The 18,280-nt window shown below is 43.6% G+C and overlaps 1 protein-coding gene across 3 annotated transcripts in view; it reads right to left on the bottom strand.

The window, feature by feature from the left end:
• The window catches only part of NAP1L4 (nucleosome assembly protein 1 like 4), an 87,292-nt gene that overhangs the window by 15,765 nt on the left and 53,247 nt on the right, over positions 1-18,280 (bottom strand). For 2 of the 3 annotated variants that reach the window (XM_089656761.1, XM_089656759.1), the window contains exons 8-13: positions 17,439-17,578; positions 14,605-14,750; positions 13,483-13,505; positions 11,569-11,688; positions 7,956-7,985; positions 4,198-4,248 (exon numbers count right to left, since the gene is read on the bottom strand). In XM_089656761.1, the coding sequence (XP_089512887.1) occupies positions 4,198-4,248; positions 7,956-7,985; positions 11,569-11,688; positions 13,483-13,505; positions 14,605-14,750; positions 17,439-17,578 (510 nt within the window). The remainder of the gene's footprint in view (positions 1-4,197; positions 4,249-7,955; positions 7,986-11,568; positions 11,689-13,482; positions 13,506-14,604; positions 14,751-17,438; positions 17,579-18,280) is intronic. The other variant, XM_089656760.1, reaches the window with a different exon arrangement.

Raw genomic sequence — 18,280 nt, 5'->3', positions numbered from 1 at the left:
CTGTGTTGCATGGAGTCACCCAACTTCTGGCCCCTGTGATCAGGTATTCCAGCCCAGGATGATTGGACGACATTCCACAGTTCTTCTCTATTTCTTGGTTTTGCCTCAGAAATGGCATTTTTGATGTCACCCCACAAGTTTTCTATTGGATTAAGATCTGGGGATTGGGCTGGCCACTCCATAATGTCAATCTTGTTGGTCTGGAACCAAGATGTTGCACGTTTACTGGTGTGTTTGGGGTCATTGTCTTGTTGGAACACCCATTTCAAGGGCATTTCCTCTTCAGCATAAGGCAGCATGACCTCTTCAAGTATTCTGATGTATTCAGACTGATCCATGATCCCTGGTATGCGATAAATAGGCCCAACACCGTAGTATGAGAAACATCCCCATATCATGATGCTTGCACCACCATGCTTCACGGTCTTCACAGTGTACTGTGGCTTGAATTCAGTGTTTGGGGGTCGTCTGACAAACTGTCTCCGCCCACTAGATCCAAAAAGAACAATCTTACTTTCATCAGTCCACAAAATGTTGCGCCATTTCTCTTTAGGCCAGTCAATGTGCTCTTTGGCAGATTGTAACCTCTTCAGCACGTCTTTTTTCCAACAGTGGGACTTTGCGGGGACTTCTTGCAGATAGCTTGGCTTCACATAGGCATCTTCTAATTGTAACAGTCCTCACAGGGAACGTCACACCTTCTTTCATCTTCCTGGAGCTGATTGTTGGCTGAGTCCGCGCGATTTTGGTTATTCTTCTATCCATTCCAATGGTAGTTTTTCGCTTTCTTCCACGTCTTTCAGGTTTTGGTTGCCATTTTAAAGCATTTGCCATCATTTTAGCTGAGCAGCCGATCATTTTCTGCACTTCTTTATATGTTTTCCCCTCTCCAATCAACTTTTTAATCAAGGTACGCTGTTCTTCTGAACAATGTCTGGAACGACCCATTTTCCTCAGAATTTCAGAGAGAAATGCACTGTAACCAGCATGTCCAACATTTGCTGCCTTCCTTCCTTAAATAAGGGCAATAACTGCCACCTGTTTTTCAAAGAATGAATGACCTCACTAATAGAACTCCACACTGCTATTATATTGAACACGCCCCTTTCAATGAGTGATTCAATTACACAGAATCAGCAGCATGCATGTCATGACTGTTGGGTCTGTTGGATTTCTATTACTCTACTACACCTGCTAGGAAATTATTTGCCGTGTAGAAATATCATTTCTACCAAAAACAGTGATTGATCCGGTTAGTGATGTCTGACTGCTATTATTTTGAACACAACTGTATACAACATGGTAAAGCAAGAGTAGCAGATATAGTTCAGAGACGGACAACAACTCTACACTGATTCACATGTGTAATAGAATACCAAACCTTAACAGGATGCATGGAGTTTATAACCATCATCAAACCGCATGAACAGCATGTAGAAGTGTGCTGTGTTGTAGTACAGATCATCAGAATAACTTTATGACTTAATAAAATTGTAATTTTGAGAAAAAGTCAAAAATTTGATTTTGTGTTAGTTTACCTAAATCTCAAAACATTTCAAAATCTCAAAACATCTCAAAATGTTACTACATTGCCCAGAATGACAATGCTGTGGATACTGGTTACATACACTTAAACTGGATCTGCAGTCAGTTTACACAATTTGCTTCTCTAGGACCTGTCTCCTGTTCCTTTAATATCATAATAAAAAGTATTTTAAAAAATAATAACCGGAAGATTTACCCCCCCCCCCCCCCCTTCATGACCAACCCATTTTTTGCTATGCGGCGCTACATTACTTTAACTGACAATTGCGCAGTCATGCAATGCTGCACACAAACAGAATTTATATAGATGTCTTCCCACAAATAGAGCTTTCTTTTTCTGGTATTTGATCACCTCTAGGTTTAAAAAAATAAATTAAAAAAAAATTAATCAAATTTCGTCATAAATTTAGGCCAAAATGTATGTTGCTACATATTTTTAATAAAAAAAAATATCCCAATATGTATATATTGATTGGTTTACACAAATGGTGGTATATATACTTGAATTTTAATTTTTTTTTTTTTTTTTTAATACTAGTAATGGCGGTCAGCAACTTAACGAGGGACTGCGATATTGTGGTGGGCAGTGTGACACTTTGTGAGAAGCAGTGACACTAATACAGTTATCAGTGCTATATTGTCACTATATTAATTCCACTGTCTAGGAAGGGGTTAAACATCCAGGGTGAACAAAGGGTTAACTGTGTGCTTAGCTATGCGATTTATCTACTGTGTTAGGTGTTTTTACTAGGCAATTGGCTAGATTTTGTTCCCTGTTGTGTGGCTGACAAAAACAGCTCTGCCTTGTGTACATAGGCAGAGCTGTTTTATGTCAGTCTCCTTAGTGATCAACAGGTGCCGGAACTCATCCATTGCCTGGCACCGGTTGATCAGCATCTGCTCTGTCCAATCACAACAGAAGCGGTGCTCCGCCGACACGTGCGCCCCCGACACACACGATTTTGCACAGAATGTCCGCTTTGTAGCACTACATCTGCTATATGGTGGACTTAAAGGGGTTATGCTGCCCCTAAATACCTTTTTTTCCTGTAGTTCTGGGCTTCATTTAAGTCATTTGCCTAGTCCAGTGGTCTTCAAACTATGGCCCTTTGCTTGCCTTTATCCGGCCCTTGACACCAACATCGGGGCACTATTCCTCCCACAGACACCAACATCGGGGCACTATTCCTCCCACAGACACCAACATCGGGGCACTATTCTCCCACAGACACCAACATCGGGGCACTATTCTCCCACAGACACCAACATCGGGGCATTTTTCTACCACAGACACCAACATCGGGGCACTATTCTCCCACAGACACCAACATCGGGGCACTATTCCTCCCACAGACACCAACATCGGGGCACTATTCTCCCACAGACACCAACATCGGGGCACTATTCTCCCACAGACACCAACATCGGGGCACTATTTCTCCCACAGACACCAACATCGGGGCACTATTCTCCCACAGACACCAACATCGGGGCACTATTCTCCCACAGACACCAACATCGGGGCACTATTCTCCCACAGACACCAACATCGGGGCACTATTCTACCACAGACACCAACATCGGGGCACTATTCTCCCACAGACACCAACATCGGGGCACTATTCTCCCACAGACACCAACATCGAGGGAATATAATTCCACAGACACCAACATCGGGGCACTATTCCTCCCACAGACACCACACTATTCCTTCCACTGACACAAACATCGGGGAACCTTTCCTCCCACAGACACCACACTATTTCTCCCACAGACACCAACATCGGGGCACTATTCCTCCCACTGATACCAATATCAGGGCACTATTCTACCACAGACACCAACATCAGGGCACTATTCCTCCCAGACACCAACATCAGGGCACTATTCCTTCCACAGACACCAATATCGGGGCACTATTCCTTCCACAGACACCAACATTGGTGCACTATTCCTTCCACTGACACCAGCAATATTCCGGCCAGTAACACAAACAATGGGCACTATGCCTTCCACTGACACCAACAATGGGGCATAATTCCTAAAAGTGCAGCTCACGCTCAGCATCTGTAAGCTGTATGGTTGCATCTTCGCTGTCAAAAATGCTGCAAGACTGCCAGATGGGACAACAATTTCCACGCTCATTCACATGAAACGCCTCATCAGTGACCACCCAATGTCCAAGCACAGAAGATGCTGGTCCAGAAGACGAGGTAATCAAAAAACAGTGGCGTGGAGGGCGCACCTAGCATCACTGGAAGAGGGAAAACTTCGAGGCATATTTGACATAATGGGAGAGATTTACTAAAACTGGTGCACAAAGAATCTGATGCAGCTGTACAGGGTAACCAATCAGCTTCTAACTTCAGCTTGTTCAGTTAAGCTTTGGCAATAAAACCTGGAAGCCGATTGGTTTATAAGCAGAGCTTCTTAGATTCTGTGTGCTCCTATTTTAGTACATCTACTCCAATGTGTAGTCATGCATATTGGTGCTCCTGATGACCTCCAGCAGCTCGGTTGTTTTATCTAGGCAGAAACAATGGAGGATGTAATATGTCTAAGAAAAACCTGCCTGACTGGAACTGGTTTTATAATGCGATTTTAAAATCCTTACAACACAAACGAGTACTTGAAAGAACGAAAAATGTATACCTTTACTGGCTCGTCGTCATCTTCCTCACACTCCTCTTCCCCTTCCATCTCCTACAAAAAAGAACAAGGTTCATTTTTATCTCAAAACATTACCCAAGAACAGGGATAAACATGACGCATGGTGCCATTCCACAGCCCTCACCCTCAAACTGCCCCCCCCCCCCTTACCTGAACTGCGGGGTTCTTCTCCCTACAGCATCACGTACCGCCCCACACAGCCACATCATCCATTCACAGATTCATCTGCCACCGCAGCAGAAAACTTGTAGATCTCAAAAGGAGCACAAGCATGGTGAAGGCATGGTGCTCGTAGCCCACCATTTACTTCCTTAAAAGCGGAGTTCCACTCACCTTGTCAAAAAATAAAAGTCAGCAGCTACAAAAACTGTAGCAGCTGACTTTTAAAAAACAGCCACTTACCTGTCCTTCGGTCCTGTGGTGTGTCCCCCGCAGCCCGTTTCACCGGCCGTCCTGGATTCCAGGAGGCCGGCATCTTCAGTGTGGGCACCCGGCTGTGATAGCTTGCGGCTTCACATCCGAGTACCCACTGCGCATGCGCGAGTAGAGCTGCGCTTCATAAATGCCCCTGTAGTCTTCTGGGACCGGTCACGTGTCCCAAAACACTACAGGGAGTGAGGGGGGACACCTTCCGCTTCTGATCACCTAGGCGACCGGAAGTGGGAGCGGGTACCTGTCAAATTCGGGTACCCGCTCCCCCCCCGCCCCCCAAAGGTGCCCATCCTTAATGGGGAGCAGTCCTTAAAGCGTAACTTCCCCTTTTGGGTGGAGCTCCCCTTTAAATAGACCATTTGATCCCCCCCCCCCCCCCCCATATACATAGTACAGCGCACTTCTACTTTTTACTCTCTTTGCAGTAAAATAAAATGTGAGCAACATCTGCTGCAGGCAGTTAGGAAGTTAAAGGTTCACCACTTCTTATTTATAGATGCTAGATCGTTACATCACAAGTTTTTTTTTTTTTTTTTTACAGATCTTGGAAGGCGAGATTCCCACATCTTACAGATCTCCACACCTGTCTGATGACGTTACAAGGAGGTCCCACTTGCACTGTTGGATTTATAGAACACAACAGAAGAAGAGAACAGTCTGAACTGACCTGATACCCAGATACTACCCTACCCGTGCCCTCCGCTCCTCACAGGACCTCCTACTCTCTAGCTCCCTGGTCTCCTCCTCCAACGCCCGATTGCAGGACTTCTCTAGGACTTCCCCCATCCTCTGGAACTCCCTACCCCAATCCATCAGAATGTCACCTACCCTCCTCACCTTCAGGCGCACCCTGAAAACCCTCCTCTTCAGGGAAGCCTACCCCAACCTCACCTAACACCCGACCTCACCTAACAACTAACCTCCTTCACTCCTCCCGCTACTCCATCCCCCACAGCCATCTCCTCCTGTGCCACCTTCCCCTCTCTCCTAGATTGTAAGCTCCAAAGAGCAGGGCCCTCGAACCCCTCGTGTATTGTATTGTTTCTGTCTTGTCTCATGTTCTGTCCCCCTTGCTACTGTACAGCGCTGAGCATACCCTTTGGCGCTATATAAATACTGAATAATAATAACAGTCCCAAAACAATGACAGAGAGATCTAACCACTGCAATTCTCGACAATTATAACATGAATGTGTTGATCAGCCCTATTGCTTCCACCTGCAACTGAACAATCACTTTGGACAAACTGAAAATTCCGGCTTTAACAGACATAGCTAGTTGACTGTAAGGCTAGGTTCACATCTGTGCGGGTGGTGCGGCTGTAGATCCGCACACAAATCTGTCCAGCCGCACCACCCGCACAGAGGAATGCGGACCCGCGGGCGGGTGCCATTAGCTGTAATGGCACGCCGCCCAGGCTGGAAAACGCAACCGTACTGAGAACCGAGGTTCCCGAGCGGGCTGCGTTTTCAGAAGTGCAGGGACTTCTTCCCTGCGTGTTACGGGGCACAGGAGTCCATTCAAATGAATGGGCTCTTGTGCCTGTGCAAAACGTGGCCCACGCGGTAGCACATATGTGAACCAGGGGTAAGGCCTCATTCGCACCATACGGGCAGATTTTTACTTGCAGAGACATCAGTTTTCATGCGTGCTTCAGAGCTTGTTCACACCATGGTGCAGAGATGTTAGTTTTTCTGCAAGGGCACAATGAAATCAATTGTTCTATGTGCCCCGTTCACACCACATTAGTATCGCATGCAGATTTTTTCTGTGCAGGAATCTGCAACATGTATAAAACTCATTAAAGCGCGCGTGAAAACTGATGTCTCTGCAAGTGAAATCTGTGCGTCAGTTTCCATCAGTTTTTCTGCACGACTGGTGTGAACGAGGCCTCAATTAATTTAATACACATTGCAGATTCCTGCGCAGCAAAAATCTGCATGTGATACTAGTATTGTGGTGTGAACTGGGCACATAGAGAACAATTGAATTATTTGTGCCCTTGCAGAACGTGAGCAGAAAAACTGATGTCTCTGCACCATGGGGCGAATGTGCCCTCAATGAAACCCATAATGAGAAGACCTGAAAGGCCTGGCTGTTTTGGGCTGAACCGACACAGAACATACATACAGAACCCCTGATCTTTAACCACTTCCAGACCGGACACTTTTACCCTCTTTCTGACCAGGGCAATTTTCAGCTTTCAGCACTATCACACTTTGAATGACAATTGCGCGGTCATGCAACACTGTACCCAAATTAATTTTTTACCATTTTTTTGAGACAGATAAAGCTGTATTTTGGTGGTATTTATTCACCACTGGGATTTTTATTTTTTTTGCTATGTAAATGAAAAAGTCCAAAAATTTTGAAAAAAAAGTGTTTTTTTAAATAAAATTTTGCAAATAAATAATATTTCATCATAAATCTTTGCCAAAATTTATTCTGTTATCTTTTTAGTAAAAAAAAAAATCCAAATTAGTTTATAACCAAAAATTATAATTTTTAAACATTTTTTTTTTTTATATTATTTTTTATTTATTTTTATTTTTTTACATACTGTCACCCTAGCAGTACAGTGTCAACATGGTGACACTGTACTACTTGTGGAGGGTGATGAAGATTTTTTTTTTTTTTTTACACATTGCTTTTACACCCATATTAGGATGTAAAAGCAATCATTTCTCTTTCTCTCTGTGTGCATTCTTGCACTCATTGAGAAGTACTGAGTGAGCTGTGATTGGTCACAGCTTGTCACATGGTACAAGCCTCTTGTGAATAGGCTTGTACCATGTGATCTCTGTGATCATTCACAGATTTCACACGTAGTAAGCAATGATGTCACAAGTGACATCTTGCTTACTACTTTGCATGTGATCACTGATTGGCCAATCACTGCTCACAGGATCTGGACCTCGTACAGAGGTCCCGTCCGACGATCGGTGTTTCACTGTGTCCGGAGGACACAGTGGGCACCGGATCGCGGTGCTGCGCGCTCCCAGGGAGCGCTCACGAGCAGGGTGCGGGGAGGCTGTTTATAAACAGCCACCCGACCCTGCACTGCCACCGTCTGGCCGTTTATATGCAACGGCCGGTCGGGAAGTGGTTAATAAAGTTCTGGGTACTAAAACCACTGGATGGCATGACAGACAGGCAACAGTTATTATTTATTTTCTAGATAGAGGCCTGCAATGGAAGGCTGCCCAATTTTGTAAGTATAGGTTTGCGTTTTGCTTACCGGGGCATTTTACATCTAAAATGATACTCATAAAAGATACTGTACATTGTATATATAAAACATTACTCACCTCCTCTTCTCCTTCTTCACCCTCTTCAAACTACAAGAAAGAAACCATAAGTCAATGACAGGGTTACACCAGACATAGTATTCCCCACAGCCCTTCCCAACCCGAGAGCAGTGGCAGATTGCCTACATGAACCGCCAACGTAAGGGGTCACTTCTAGACCATCCGCCAAAGTAAGGGGGTCACACTTTTACACAGGCCAACAACGTTAGGAGGTCATCAGAATTCTTTTCAGCCTTTCAGGCCATTATTATTCATTTTATTGAGGGTGCCGGAGAACTGAAAATTATTTCAAGGTTTCCTCTGTGTTATAAAGCTGAGCAAGGCTGGTTAACACCATTGGATTCTAAGTCTCCCTCATACAAGCTGAATATATTTAAAAAAAAAAAAAATAAATAAAATCTCTCTTTCTTGGAGTACACCAAGGGACAAATAAAATTCTTATATTCATTACAATAACCCAGTCGCAATGATTATAAGTATGCTGTGTGTTCTGTGTTGTACAATAAATAAAAATCCACTTTGATTTTCCACTAATTGGTGTCATGTCCTAAAGAAAAAGTCCGTTATGTACTCTATTCTACAAGCCAGTTATTACAGACAACATTTAAAAGTTATTTTATTTTCTTTCCACAATACTATGTACAGTGGGGATCGAAAGTTTGGGCACCCCAGCTAAAAATTTGTATTAATGTGCATAAAGAAGCCAAGGAAAGATGGAAAAATCTCCAAAAGGCATCAAATTACAGATTAGACATTCTTATAATATGTCAACAAAAAGTTAGATTTTATTTCCATCATTTACACTTTCAAAATAACAGAAAACAAAAAAATGGCATCTTTTTTCCATCTTTCCTTGGCTTCTTTATGCACATGAATACAAATGTTTAGCTGGGGTGCCCAAACTTTCGATCCCCACTGTATGTCAGAAATTCTACAAAGAGCAAAGGGTTCTGCCCTGTCCTCCAACAAGGATCTATAGTAATGATTATTTGTGCCAATCTAACATGTTTTCAGACACTTGGGTCAGTATCAGAGGCACCTTACGGTAGGGTGGGATGTACAGGGAGGCCCCTCAGTAGTGCGATGATGCTCTTTCATAGTACAATCAGCAAACAGTTGACACAGAATTTGCAATAGTGGGCAGTGGTGTCACTCTCCTGTCCATGTTGTGTGGTATGGCTTGTGTGAAGACAAGTCTGGATCCACACAGACAACCCAGCATATAAATCTATAAACATATGTATTTGGGCAGCACAGTGGCTAAGTGGTTAGCACTTCCGCCTGGTAGTACTAGGGTCATTAGTTCGAATCCCAACCACTGCACCACCTGCCTGGAGTTTGCATGTTCTCCCTGTGCCTGCCTGGGTTTCCTCTGGGTACTCCGGTTTCCTCCCACACTCCAAAGACATGCTGGTAGGTTAACTGGCTCCTGTCTAAATTGTCCCTAGTATGTGTATGTATGAATGTGAGTTAGGGACCTTAGATTGTACACTCTTTGAGGGTTAGGGACTAATGTGAATGTACAATATATATGTAAAGATCTGCGTAAATTGACTGTGCTATAAGTACCTGTAATAAAATAAAAATAAATAATCCAAATTGCATCAATATAGATGAGGATCTGACTTGGAGGCAACATCCATTAAAGTCTATGGGCAGAAGTCACCTTGAAGTAGTACAGGAACCTTTTCTAAAGATCTGAGTAAATTGATGGTGCTATACAAGTACCTGTAATAAATAGAGAATACAAATTTCGACTGCGCTCCCCTTTAAACTAAAGTGGATCTACAGAGAAAGCATTTGCAATCTCACGGTTTCATCATAGGTGGCGCCATATTTCCAAAGCAGTGATGATTCCTGCTAGGTAGGTCCAATGCTGCATGAATTTATCTGGAGATGTATCAAGCTTTCGCAGGCGTACTAAAAGTGAAATGCTCCCCAGCACACCCCAAAAATGAAATCTAAATTTTAGTATAGGTGCCTATCAGCTGTGAAATCATAGGCTCAATTTCATGCAAAGTCGTCGATTTTGATTTCCCTTCCTAATTTGTGTGCATTTCCTCACAGGTCCACGTCAGATTCAGACTCACAATCCAGCAACAAGATCACTAGAAAATATATAGGAAGGACACTTACTTGCTTTGTATGAGGCATTGGTCCCTCCCTGCCAAGACTGCTGAAAAATCTAAATGACCTGCCTCACTCTTCCAGCCAGAGAGGAAGTGACACATGCAAGACATTTAGCATTTTTACCCCCAGCAGTGTCCTCCAAAGCGATCCTGCCACTAATTATTATACAGTATTTATATAGCGCCAAAGGGTATGCTCAGCGCTGTACAGTAGTGAGGGGGACAGAACATGAGACAAGACAGTAACAATACAATACACGAGGGGTTCGAGGGCCCTGCTCTTTCGAGCTTACAATCTAGGAGGGAGGGGAAGGTGGTACAGGAGGAGATGGCTGTGGGGGATAGAGTGGTCGGAGGAGTGGAGGAAGTTACTTGTTAGGTGAGGTCAGGTGTTAGGTGAGGTTGGGGTAGGCTTTCCTGAAGAGGAGGGTTTTCAAGGTGCGCCTGAAGGTGAGGAGGGTAGGTGACAGTCTGATGGATTGGGGTAGTGAATTTCAGAGGATGGGGGAAGTCCTGGAGAGGTCCTGGAGCTAGAAAGTAGGAGGTCTTGTGAGGAGCGAAGATTACGGGTAGGGTGGTATTTGGGTATCAGGTTGGTGAGGTAATTTGGGGCAGCGTTATGAATGGCTTTGTATATCAGTGTTAGTAGTTTGAATTTGATGCGTTGGGCAATCAGGAGCCAGTGGAAGGAATGACAGAGGGGGGTGGCAGAAGCGGAGCAGTTGGTAAGGTGGATGAGTCTGGCCGCTGAGTTCAGGATTGACTGAAGCGGGGATAATCTGTGATGAGGTAGGCCGGTGAGGAGGGAGTTGCAGTAGTCCAGGCGTGAGTTAATGAGGGAGTGAACGAGTAGTTTAGTAAATAGTCAATTTAGTCAATAAAATTCCACTTTGATTATTTACTTGGAGAAAGGAAATCCTACAATAGAGCATTGCAGAGAAAAGGTTTAAATAATTTAGTGGCTGTGGGGGATGGAGTGGTAGGAGGAGTGGAGGAGATCGGCAGTTAGGTGAGGGTGGGGTAGGCTTCCCTGAAGAGATGGGTTTCCAGGGTGCGCCTAAAGGTGAGGAGGGTAGGTGACAGTCTGATGGATTGGGGTAGGGAGTTCCAGAGGATGGGGGAATCCTTTCACCAATGTGACACTGCTCTAAGTGCTCCTGTTGTCTGAAATCCCATTGGCAATTTATCTTGGTTCCGGAAAATATTGTACCTAGTGCCGGCACAGCCATCCCCCCCCTCGATAGCTGTGCCGGCACTATCGTTGGGATAGCTATGCCGGCACTAGGTACAGAACCAGTTACGTCTCTTCCTGTATCCCCCCCATACAGGAAGAGATGTAACTGTTTGAGTTTTTAAAATGCCCTCTAAATAATATATCGGCCTTCAGTCACCATACAGGTAAAATCAACAACCAACTGTAACCTATAATCTACCATAAGAATATAAATCCCTCTAATGACTAAGAATTTTGGAGATAAACATACACTGTCTTCATCCTCAATTGCTTCTCCTGTAAAATAAAGAACAGCTCGGGGGACTATTCTTTCCCGGAAAAAGTGACCAAGCTCAAAATCGGCCGCTAGAGAGTTTTCCATCTCTTCATCCTGCAGAAATGAGAAATGCAATGGCTTATTAAAGTGAAACTCCAGGCAAAATAAACGGATATATAGATTGGGCTTTCATAATACAACATATAAATCTGCTATTAATAGTCCCATCATTCCCAAGTATTTATTCAGTGCTGCTGTTATCTCTTTTTCTTTTGAGGGTCAGCAATGCTATGCAGTGTTGGCCCACTGATCTGTCTTCACATTCACTTACCCCCAAGTTCAGATCTGTGAGGGTGGTGCCGCTGCGGATCCGCATGAAAATCCGTGCAGCCGCACCACCCGCACATAGAATTGCGGACCTGCGGGTGGGTGCCATTAGTTCTAATGGCACGCCACCCGCACTGGAAAACACAACCGTACTGGGAACCGAGGTTCCCATGCGGGCTGCGGTTTCCAAAGTAGTGCCAGGACTTCTTTCCCTGCGTGTCAAGGGGACGGGAGTCCATTCAAATGAATGGGCTCCATGTCCGAGCAAATCGCGGCCCGCATAGGTGTGAACCCGGGGTTATTCAGGGACATATCACTACGTCAACCCCAGAGGAGCTGTTGGCCATAGACAGTTAAGAGAGAGCGGAAAAGCTGTGCTGTAGGGAGCAAAGACCAGACATCCTCCAGAAATGCAGGCCAGGTCGAATTCTGAACAAAATTTTCTTTAGAAAATCAGAAATTGTGTGTTTTATAACCCGATGGTGCCGCCACTGATTTCAAAAGTCGACCAACCAAGCCTTCAATTTCACCTCATGTTGCTACAGAAAAGAATTTTCGTGGCCAAGAATTTTCTTTTCTTTCCAGGTCACATCTCACTCTCATTTCTTTTTCGATTATAATTCTCACTATTCTCCCATCATTGATTAGAATTTCGTTAGTTTTTCAAAAAATTTCCAGCATGCCCGTTCACTCACAAATTGTCCGTTTCTGTGGCCCACTAATGGTGCAAAATTCAAAAGGAAATTCTTAGAAAAGATTTTTGAAAGAAAATTCATTAATTTATTTTTTTTGTAATATAAATGAAAAAAGTCCAAAAATTTAGAAAAAAAAGTTATTATTATAACATTTTGCAATTAAATATTCTTTCTTCATAAATCTTGGCCAAAACTTATTCGGTTATGTTTTTAGTAAAAATAAATAAATAAAATAACCCAAATTAGTTTATAACCAAAAATTATAATTTTTCAAAAATATTTTTTTTTTTTTTATAGTAAAGCCCATAAAGGCTGTAAAAGCAATAATTTCTCCTCCTCTCTGGCTGTATTCCTGCAGCCATTGAGAAATACTGTGTGAGCTGTGATTGATCACAGCTTGTCACATGGTACAAGGCTGTTGTGAATGGCCCTGGACCATGTGACCTCTTTCACAAGTAATAAGCAATGATGTCAAAAGTGACATCTTGCTTACAACTATTCATGTGATCACTGATTGGCTAATTGTGGTGCCGAGCGCTCCCAGGGAGACCAGACTGCACAGCTTGAAAATGCAGGCGTAGTTTATGAAGGGCAACCCGCTCCTGCACGGTTTATACACATGGGCCGGATGGGAAGTGGTTAAGGACTGCAAGTCCCATGATGCTTTTTTGATGAGTTATCACCCTTTAAGAGGAAGTTCCGTGGCACAAATTTTTCAGGATATTGCAGACCTACAGAGGAAATAGATTCTCCTGAGTGCTTAGACTCACATTTTAATCATGGGGATTTGACAAGTCTGTTCCTTCAGCTGCTTTAGGACTTGAGGCCCTTCCCTCTTTGCATTATACGAAATACAGCAAAAGTACATTGAAGGTAATTTACTCACCATTTCCTCTCCTTCACTGGCTGCTGTAGAAAAGGAAAAAAAAAAAAAAAAAGAATTAAAACAAAATGATTCAAAGAAAACTAAATACACGGAGCAGGAGACAAAAAGAAAGCTATCAGGGTACAGCTGTGGAAACTGCTCAGCTGACCCCCCTTTTGTTTTTTGTTTTTTAAAGGGTGCAGTATGTTGGGCTGCAGAGCAACACATTAACCTCAATGCGCTTTAACACGCATGCATTTATGTGCGTTGTGGCATGAACACACTCCTGAGCCTCATATATGTGTACCTGCAGTGTGAGATCTAAGGTATGCCTGCCTCTGACTGCTAGTCTCAGAAGATCTGGCAATAACACTACTGTGCTGCTGACTGTTCTCCATGCTGGAGAAGCTGCTGTACCCGAGCTCCTGCAGTGCAAGGATCTCCATGCTTTTGTTTCTTCCATTTCAGCACCAGTGCTGGCACTTAGAAGAAAAGGGAACAAGTAACATGCTCCCCATACCTGGAGGTACTAGTTAGATTTATTTTTTCCCTACAAGCAAGTGGAGCAAAGACGAGTGAAGGGAATGTGAACATAAGTGCCAATACAGGGCTAAAGGAACATGCTCAGTTTAATGGCAACAACTATTTCTGCTTTAAAGCAGAACTCCAGTTAATTTTTTGTTTTTACAATGCAGTGGGGCTGTGCCCCCACTGCATGGATTGGCTGCTTGTTTTTTTTTCTAGGGGTGAGGACTAAGCTCATACTTACCGGACCCATTGATCCTATGGAAAACTGCGCTTCCCCATGGTCCAGCCGTGGACTGTTCCTGTCTGTGGAGCGTGCCTTGAGCATGCTGACGGCAGGAACAGTCCACTTACAAGACCGATAGACTGGGTTTGCAGGAGTCGAAAGAAACGTTCTTGTGCGGGGAGGATCAGGTGAGTCTATCTTGGTGTCCTCTCTCCTAGAGCAAAATGAGCATTTGACCCGTGCAGTGACAGCACAGCCCCACTGCACGGGCCCAAAATTTTTTTCCCCCCGGATTGCCAATTTAAAGCAGTGAATTGATGCCTAGGGGTACAAGACCAAAGAAAATCTGAGGAGAAAAAGCAAAGAAAGAACAAATCAGAACAAAACTTCACCTTTGATAGGGCTGAAGAAGTTAAAGAAGGACTCGTTGGGGACTTGTTTCGTTATAGTCCGCACAGTGCCTCGTCCCTTGTGCTTCTGTTTCTTTTTTATTGTTTTAACGGTGATATTTTTACCCTTTTTCCAGTCGATAGTGCACCTGTTTTAAGAGTAAAAACACCAACAACTGTGAAGGTGATGAGTAGAGCTGCCCATAGACTTAAAGAAAAAAAAATGTGAAAGTTGCAGAGAATTTCAAGAACTTGCAAGCTCAGTTTTGCTGAACTCACAATTTAATCTCAATGGTGCCAGTATCTGCCTATCAAGATGGAATAATAGTGAATAAAACAAGAATATTTTTACTCGTCTGATCCTCCAGTTTCAACATTTTCAGGGGTGGCCAACCTGCGGCTCTCCAGCTGCTGCAGGACTACAAGTTCCATCATGCCTCTGCAAGTCATAGCTGTAACTGGCAGTTTTGCAATGCCTCATGGGAAATGTAGTTCCACAACAGCTGGAGAGCCACAGGTTAGCCACTCTGTATGGTGTGATATTGTATGACGCATTCAGCCTACATTTCAGACTTAAATTATTCTAAACCCAAACTGGATGAGGTTTGGTTTGATAAAGCACTGTATATCAAACAACTACCATGGGCTTTTTTTCTTTTTGTAAAGAAAATTTTCATTTCACCTGCTCCCGCTATCATTTTGATTCCTCAGTGCTGCTGATCTCTTCCAATCCCATTCAGGTCTATAAGAAAATTATTGTTCTGGGCCAGCTTTCTGATAGTGACAACAGTGGATCATGCCTATATCATGTGTGGCAACATGTAGTGTCCACTAGAGGAGCATGTGATGTGGCAACAGTGCACAATCGGGAGTGGTCATCCCCTAAAAGGAAGTGCCTGAGCAAGGACTTTAATGGCAGGATTTCCAGGTATTATTTCAGTAAAAGCTGCAAATATAAAAAGATTGAAAACGATCTGGAATTACATCAAAGTGTTAAAGATTGTATTAGATTTGGTTTAGAACAACTTTAAAGTGGTTCTAAAAGGCTCAAGGTAAAAAGCCTTCTGTGTGAACCGCCCCTTCCCCCCTCACGATCCAGCGACGTTCTCAACAGCCTCTGCTGGCTGGGGACTCTCCCTCCTCATTGGCTGAGGAGACAGCAGTAGGAGCCCATTGGCTCCCACTGCTGCCAATCACAGCCAGTGAGCCAACAGGGAGGGGGGGCCCTCCCGAGTCACGGCTGTGTGTATTAGGGAGGCATAGAGCAGTGGCTCGGGGACGACCACGCAGTGGTACCCAAAGGATGAGTGGCTTTGCCTGTGGGCACTGCTTGAGGGGGAGGAGCCAGGAGCGCTGGCAGGGACCCGAAAAGAAAAGGATCTGGACTGTTCTGTGTAAAACCACTGCAGAGAGCAGGTAAGTATAGACATGTTATTTAAATAAAAAAAAAAAATTGCTCGATTGCAAAAAACACAAAAATAGAGTATCAACTGGGCACATTTAAGCAATGTAATCCTCCTTCTAATTTTCAATGCATTTGCAGCAAAGTCAGTCAAAGCTATCGCTGTCCTGCCAGACATATGAAGGGAATCATTGTCAATAGAAGGTTAAAAAGTGCCCAGTAAACCGTAACTCTGCATAACTTTTGATAGCCCCAATTTTAATTTTTACATTGAAAGGATAAGTTCATCTTCTGGAACATGATCCACCTGTATTACTGTATGTACTACACTGTATGCCACCGTGGCAGATGGCGTGTAGTTCTGAATGAACTGCAAAGGCACTGATGAGCATCCTTGGAGCTCCTTCACAAGCCCTGCAGCTTACAAACCGACAGCCCATATGGAGGTACGGGCCAAAAGCTGTAAGGCTTGTCTGCAGGAGCCTGACATTGCACCCCTGATCCACTTTCCAGGCTCCTGCAATAAAAACAAATTGATAAATGCACTTTTGTCTGCAAAAAAAAATGTGCATTTTTATTATTTTTTTTTTTACAAAAGATGAACTTATCCTTTAAACGAGGAACTCACCATTTGATTTTAGATTCATGATGGAATTGATGATCTGTAGTTTCTGATTTAAAGAAGAGCAAACAAAAAGTCCCCTGAACCCCTCTCCTATTTCCTTTAATAATAATAATAAAAAAAAAAAAAAAAAAGTCACCTATTTTTTACTTACCCAAGCCTACGGTCACATGACCCTCCTGCTACTCGCTGGTGTTGTTACTGCCTCATTGTGACCTCACAATGCCCATCCCTAAACCCTTGCTGACCACATAATACATTTATGAGGAAGCGGCACAGGTGGGCCTTAACCCGTCTGCTGCTCATATGCGTCAATGGGGCTCTAATGTTGACTCTCAGCACACTGACTGCTGGTCACTGTTAGCGGTCATATGATCGGGAGGCTGTCCTGCTCTCTTTCGATCTCAAAGAGTCACAGTGATCACGTGACTGGGACACTGCTTCCACCTTCTGGCACCAACACCCACCTAAAGGGTTCATTGGGAGGCAGTGGGTTGGGGTTAAAGACTTCAAAAGGGGAGGAGAAATCTCAGGTGATGGACACTGTCAACAGCCAACAGGCAGCATCCATGTCACTGGGAAGCCAGGCAGGCTTTGCAATAAGGACCTCCAACACTACAGAACAGAAGGAGTAAGGACCCAGCCCATCACACAAGTGCCATGTCAGGTAGGAAATCAGAGTCCTTTTTTTTTTTTTTAAATTAGCTAGGGGTGGATGAAGTGGGAAGTGTCCTTTTTAAAACAGCCCAGCAATGAGCTTTAAGAATGGAATAAAGTATTCCCTGAGAGGCAAAAAAAAACAAACATCCTTACCCTTCACAGTCAATGATTTCAGGTCCCTCAAAGGAAAAGGGGTCGGCAGAGTCCGGTTCAGATTTCATTTTGTAGGTTTTCGTCAGAACCAGATTATTGAAATACTCATTGGGCCCAAATTGGAACTCTAACGTGAAAGACTGAAATATGGAAGTTGTGGTTAATGGTAATGAAACCCTCACAGTATCAACATTAATGCATCTACATGAGAAAAGATATGCATAGTGCAATTAAAGAGAACCAAACACAGCTGGGCTAATGCGAGAATCTGAGCACTTGGTCTTCTATTAGTTTACCTGTACAGGCTTACATGCCACAATTGCCATTGTCAGCTGCTGGATCCATCTCTTGATCAAAATTATCTCATGATTACATTTCTTTACGTTTTTTGCCTGAAAATGTAAAGCCCTGAAGGACAGACCCTCCCCTCCCATAACCCACTTTGGTTTATTAAGTGGACTGGCTATCATAAATAAAGAATATAAAAAGCAAACTCTACAATTGAGTATATTTCTCCTAAAGGGTTATTTAGTGAAAAGGTGAACACTGTACAACCCTCCTTCCCTCCCTGCTATACTTACCTTCGTGGGTGGTGATCTGTCAGTGGCCATGCTTTCAGTGAGATTGTCTGGGGTTTCGAAATGGATCAGAGCAATTCTGATTGGTCAGCACTGGCATAGAGCAGAAAACGTAAAAATTACAGTAAAAAGGAGAAGTTTGGAGTTTCTTAAAAAAAAAAAAAAAAAAAAGAAAAGAAGGAAGGAAGGAAGGAAGGAAGGAAGGAAGGAAGGAAGAAAGGAAGGAAGGAAGGAAGAAAGGAAGAAAGGAAGGAAGAAGGAAGA

Source organism: Staurois parvus, unplaced genomic scaffold (genome assembly GCF_062004578.1).
Source record: "Staurois parvus isolate SC_StPar_1 unplaced genomic scaffold, SC_StPar_1.0 ptg000935l, whole genome shotgun sequence".
Classification (NCBI taxonomy): domain Eukaryota; kingdom Metazoa; phylum Chordata; class Amphibia; order Anura; family Ranidae; genus Staurois; species Staurois parvus.
Note: the sequence above shows the minus strand (reverse complement) of the source record. Positions and strands in the feature narration are given on the sequence as shown.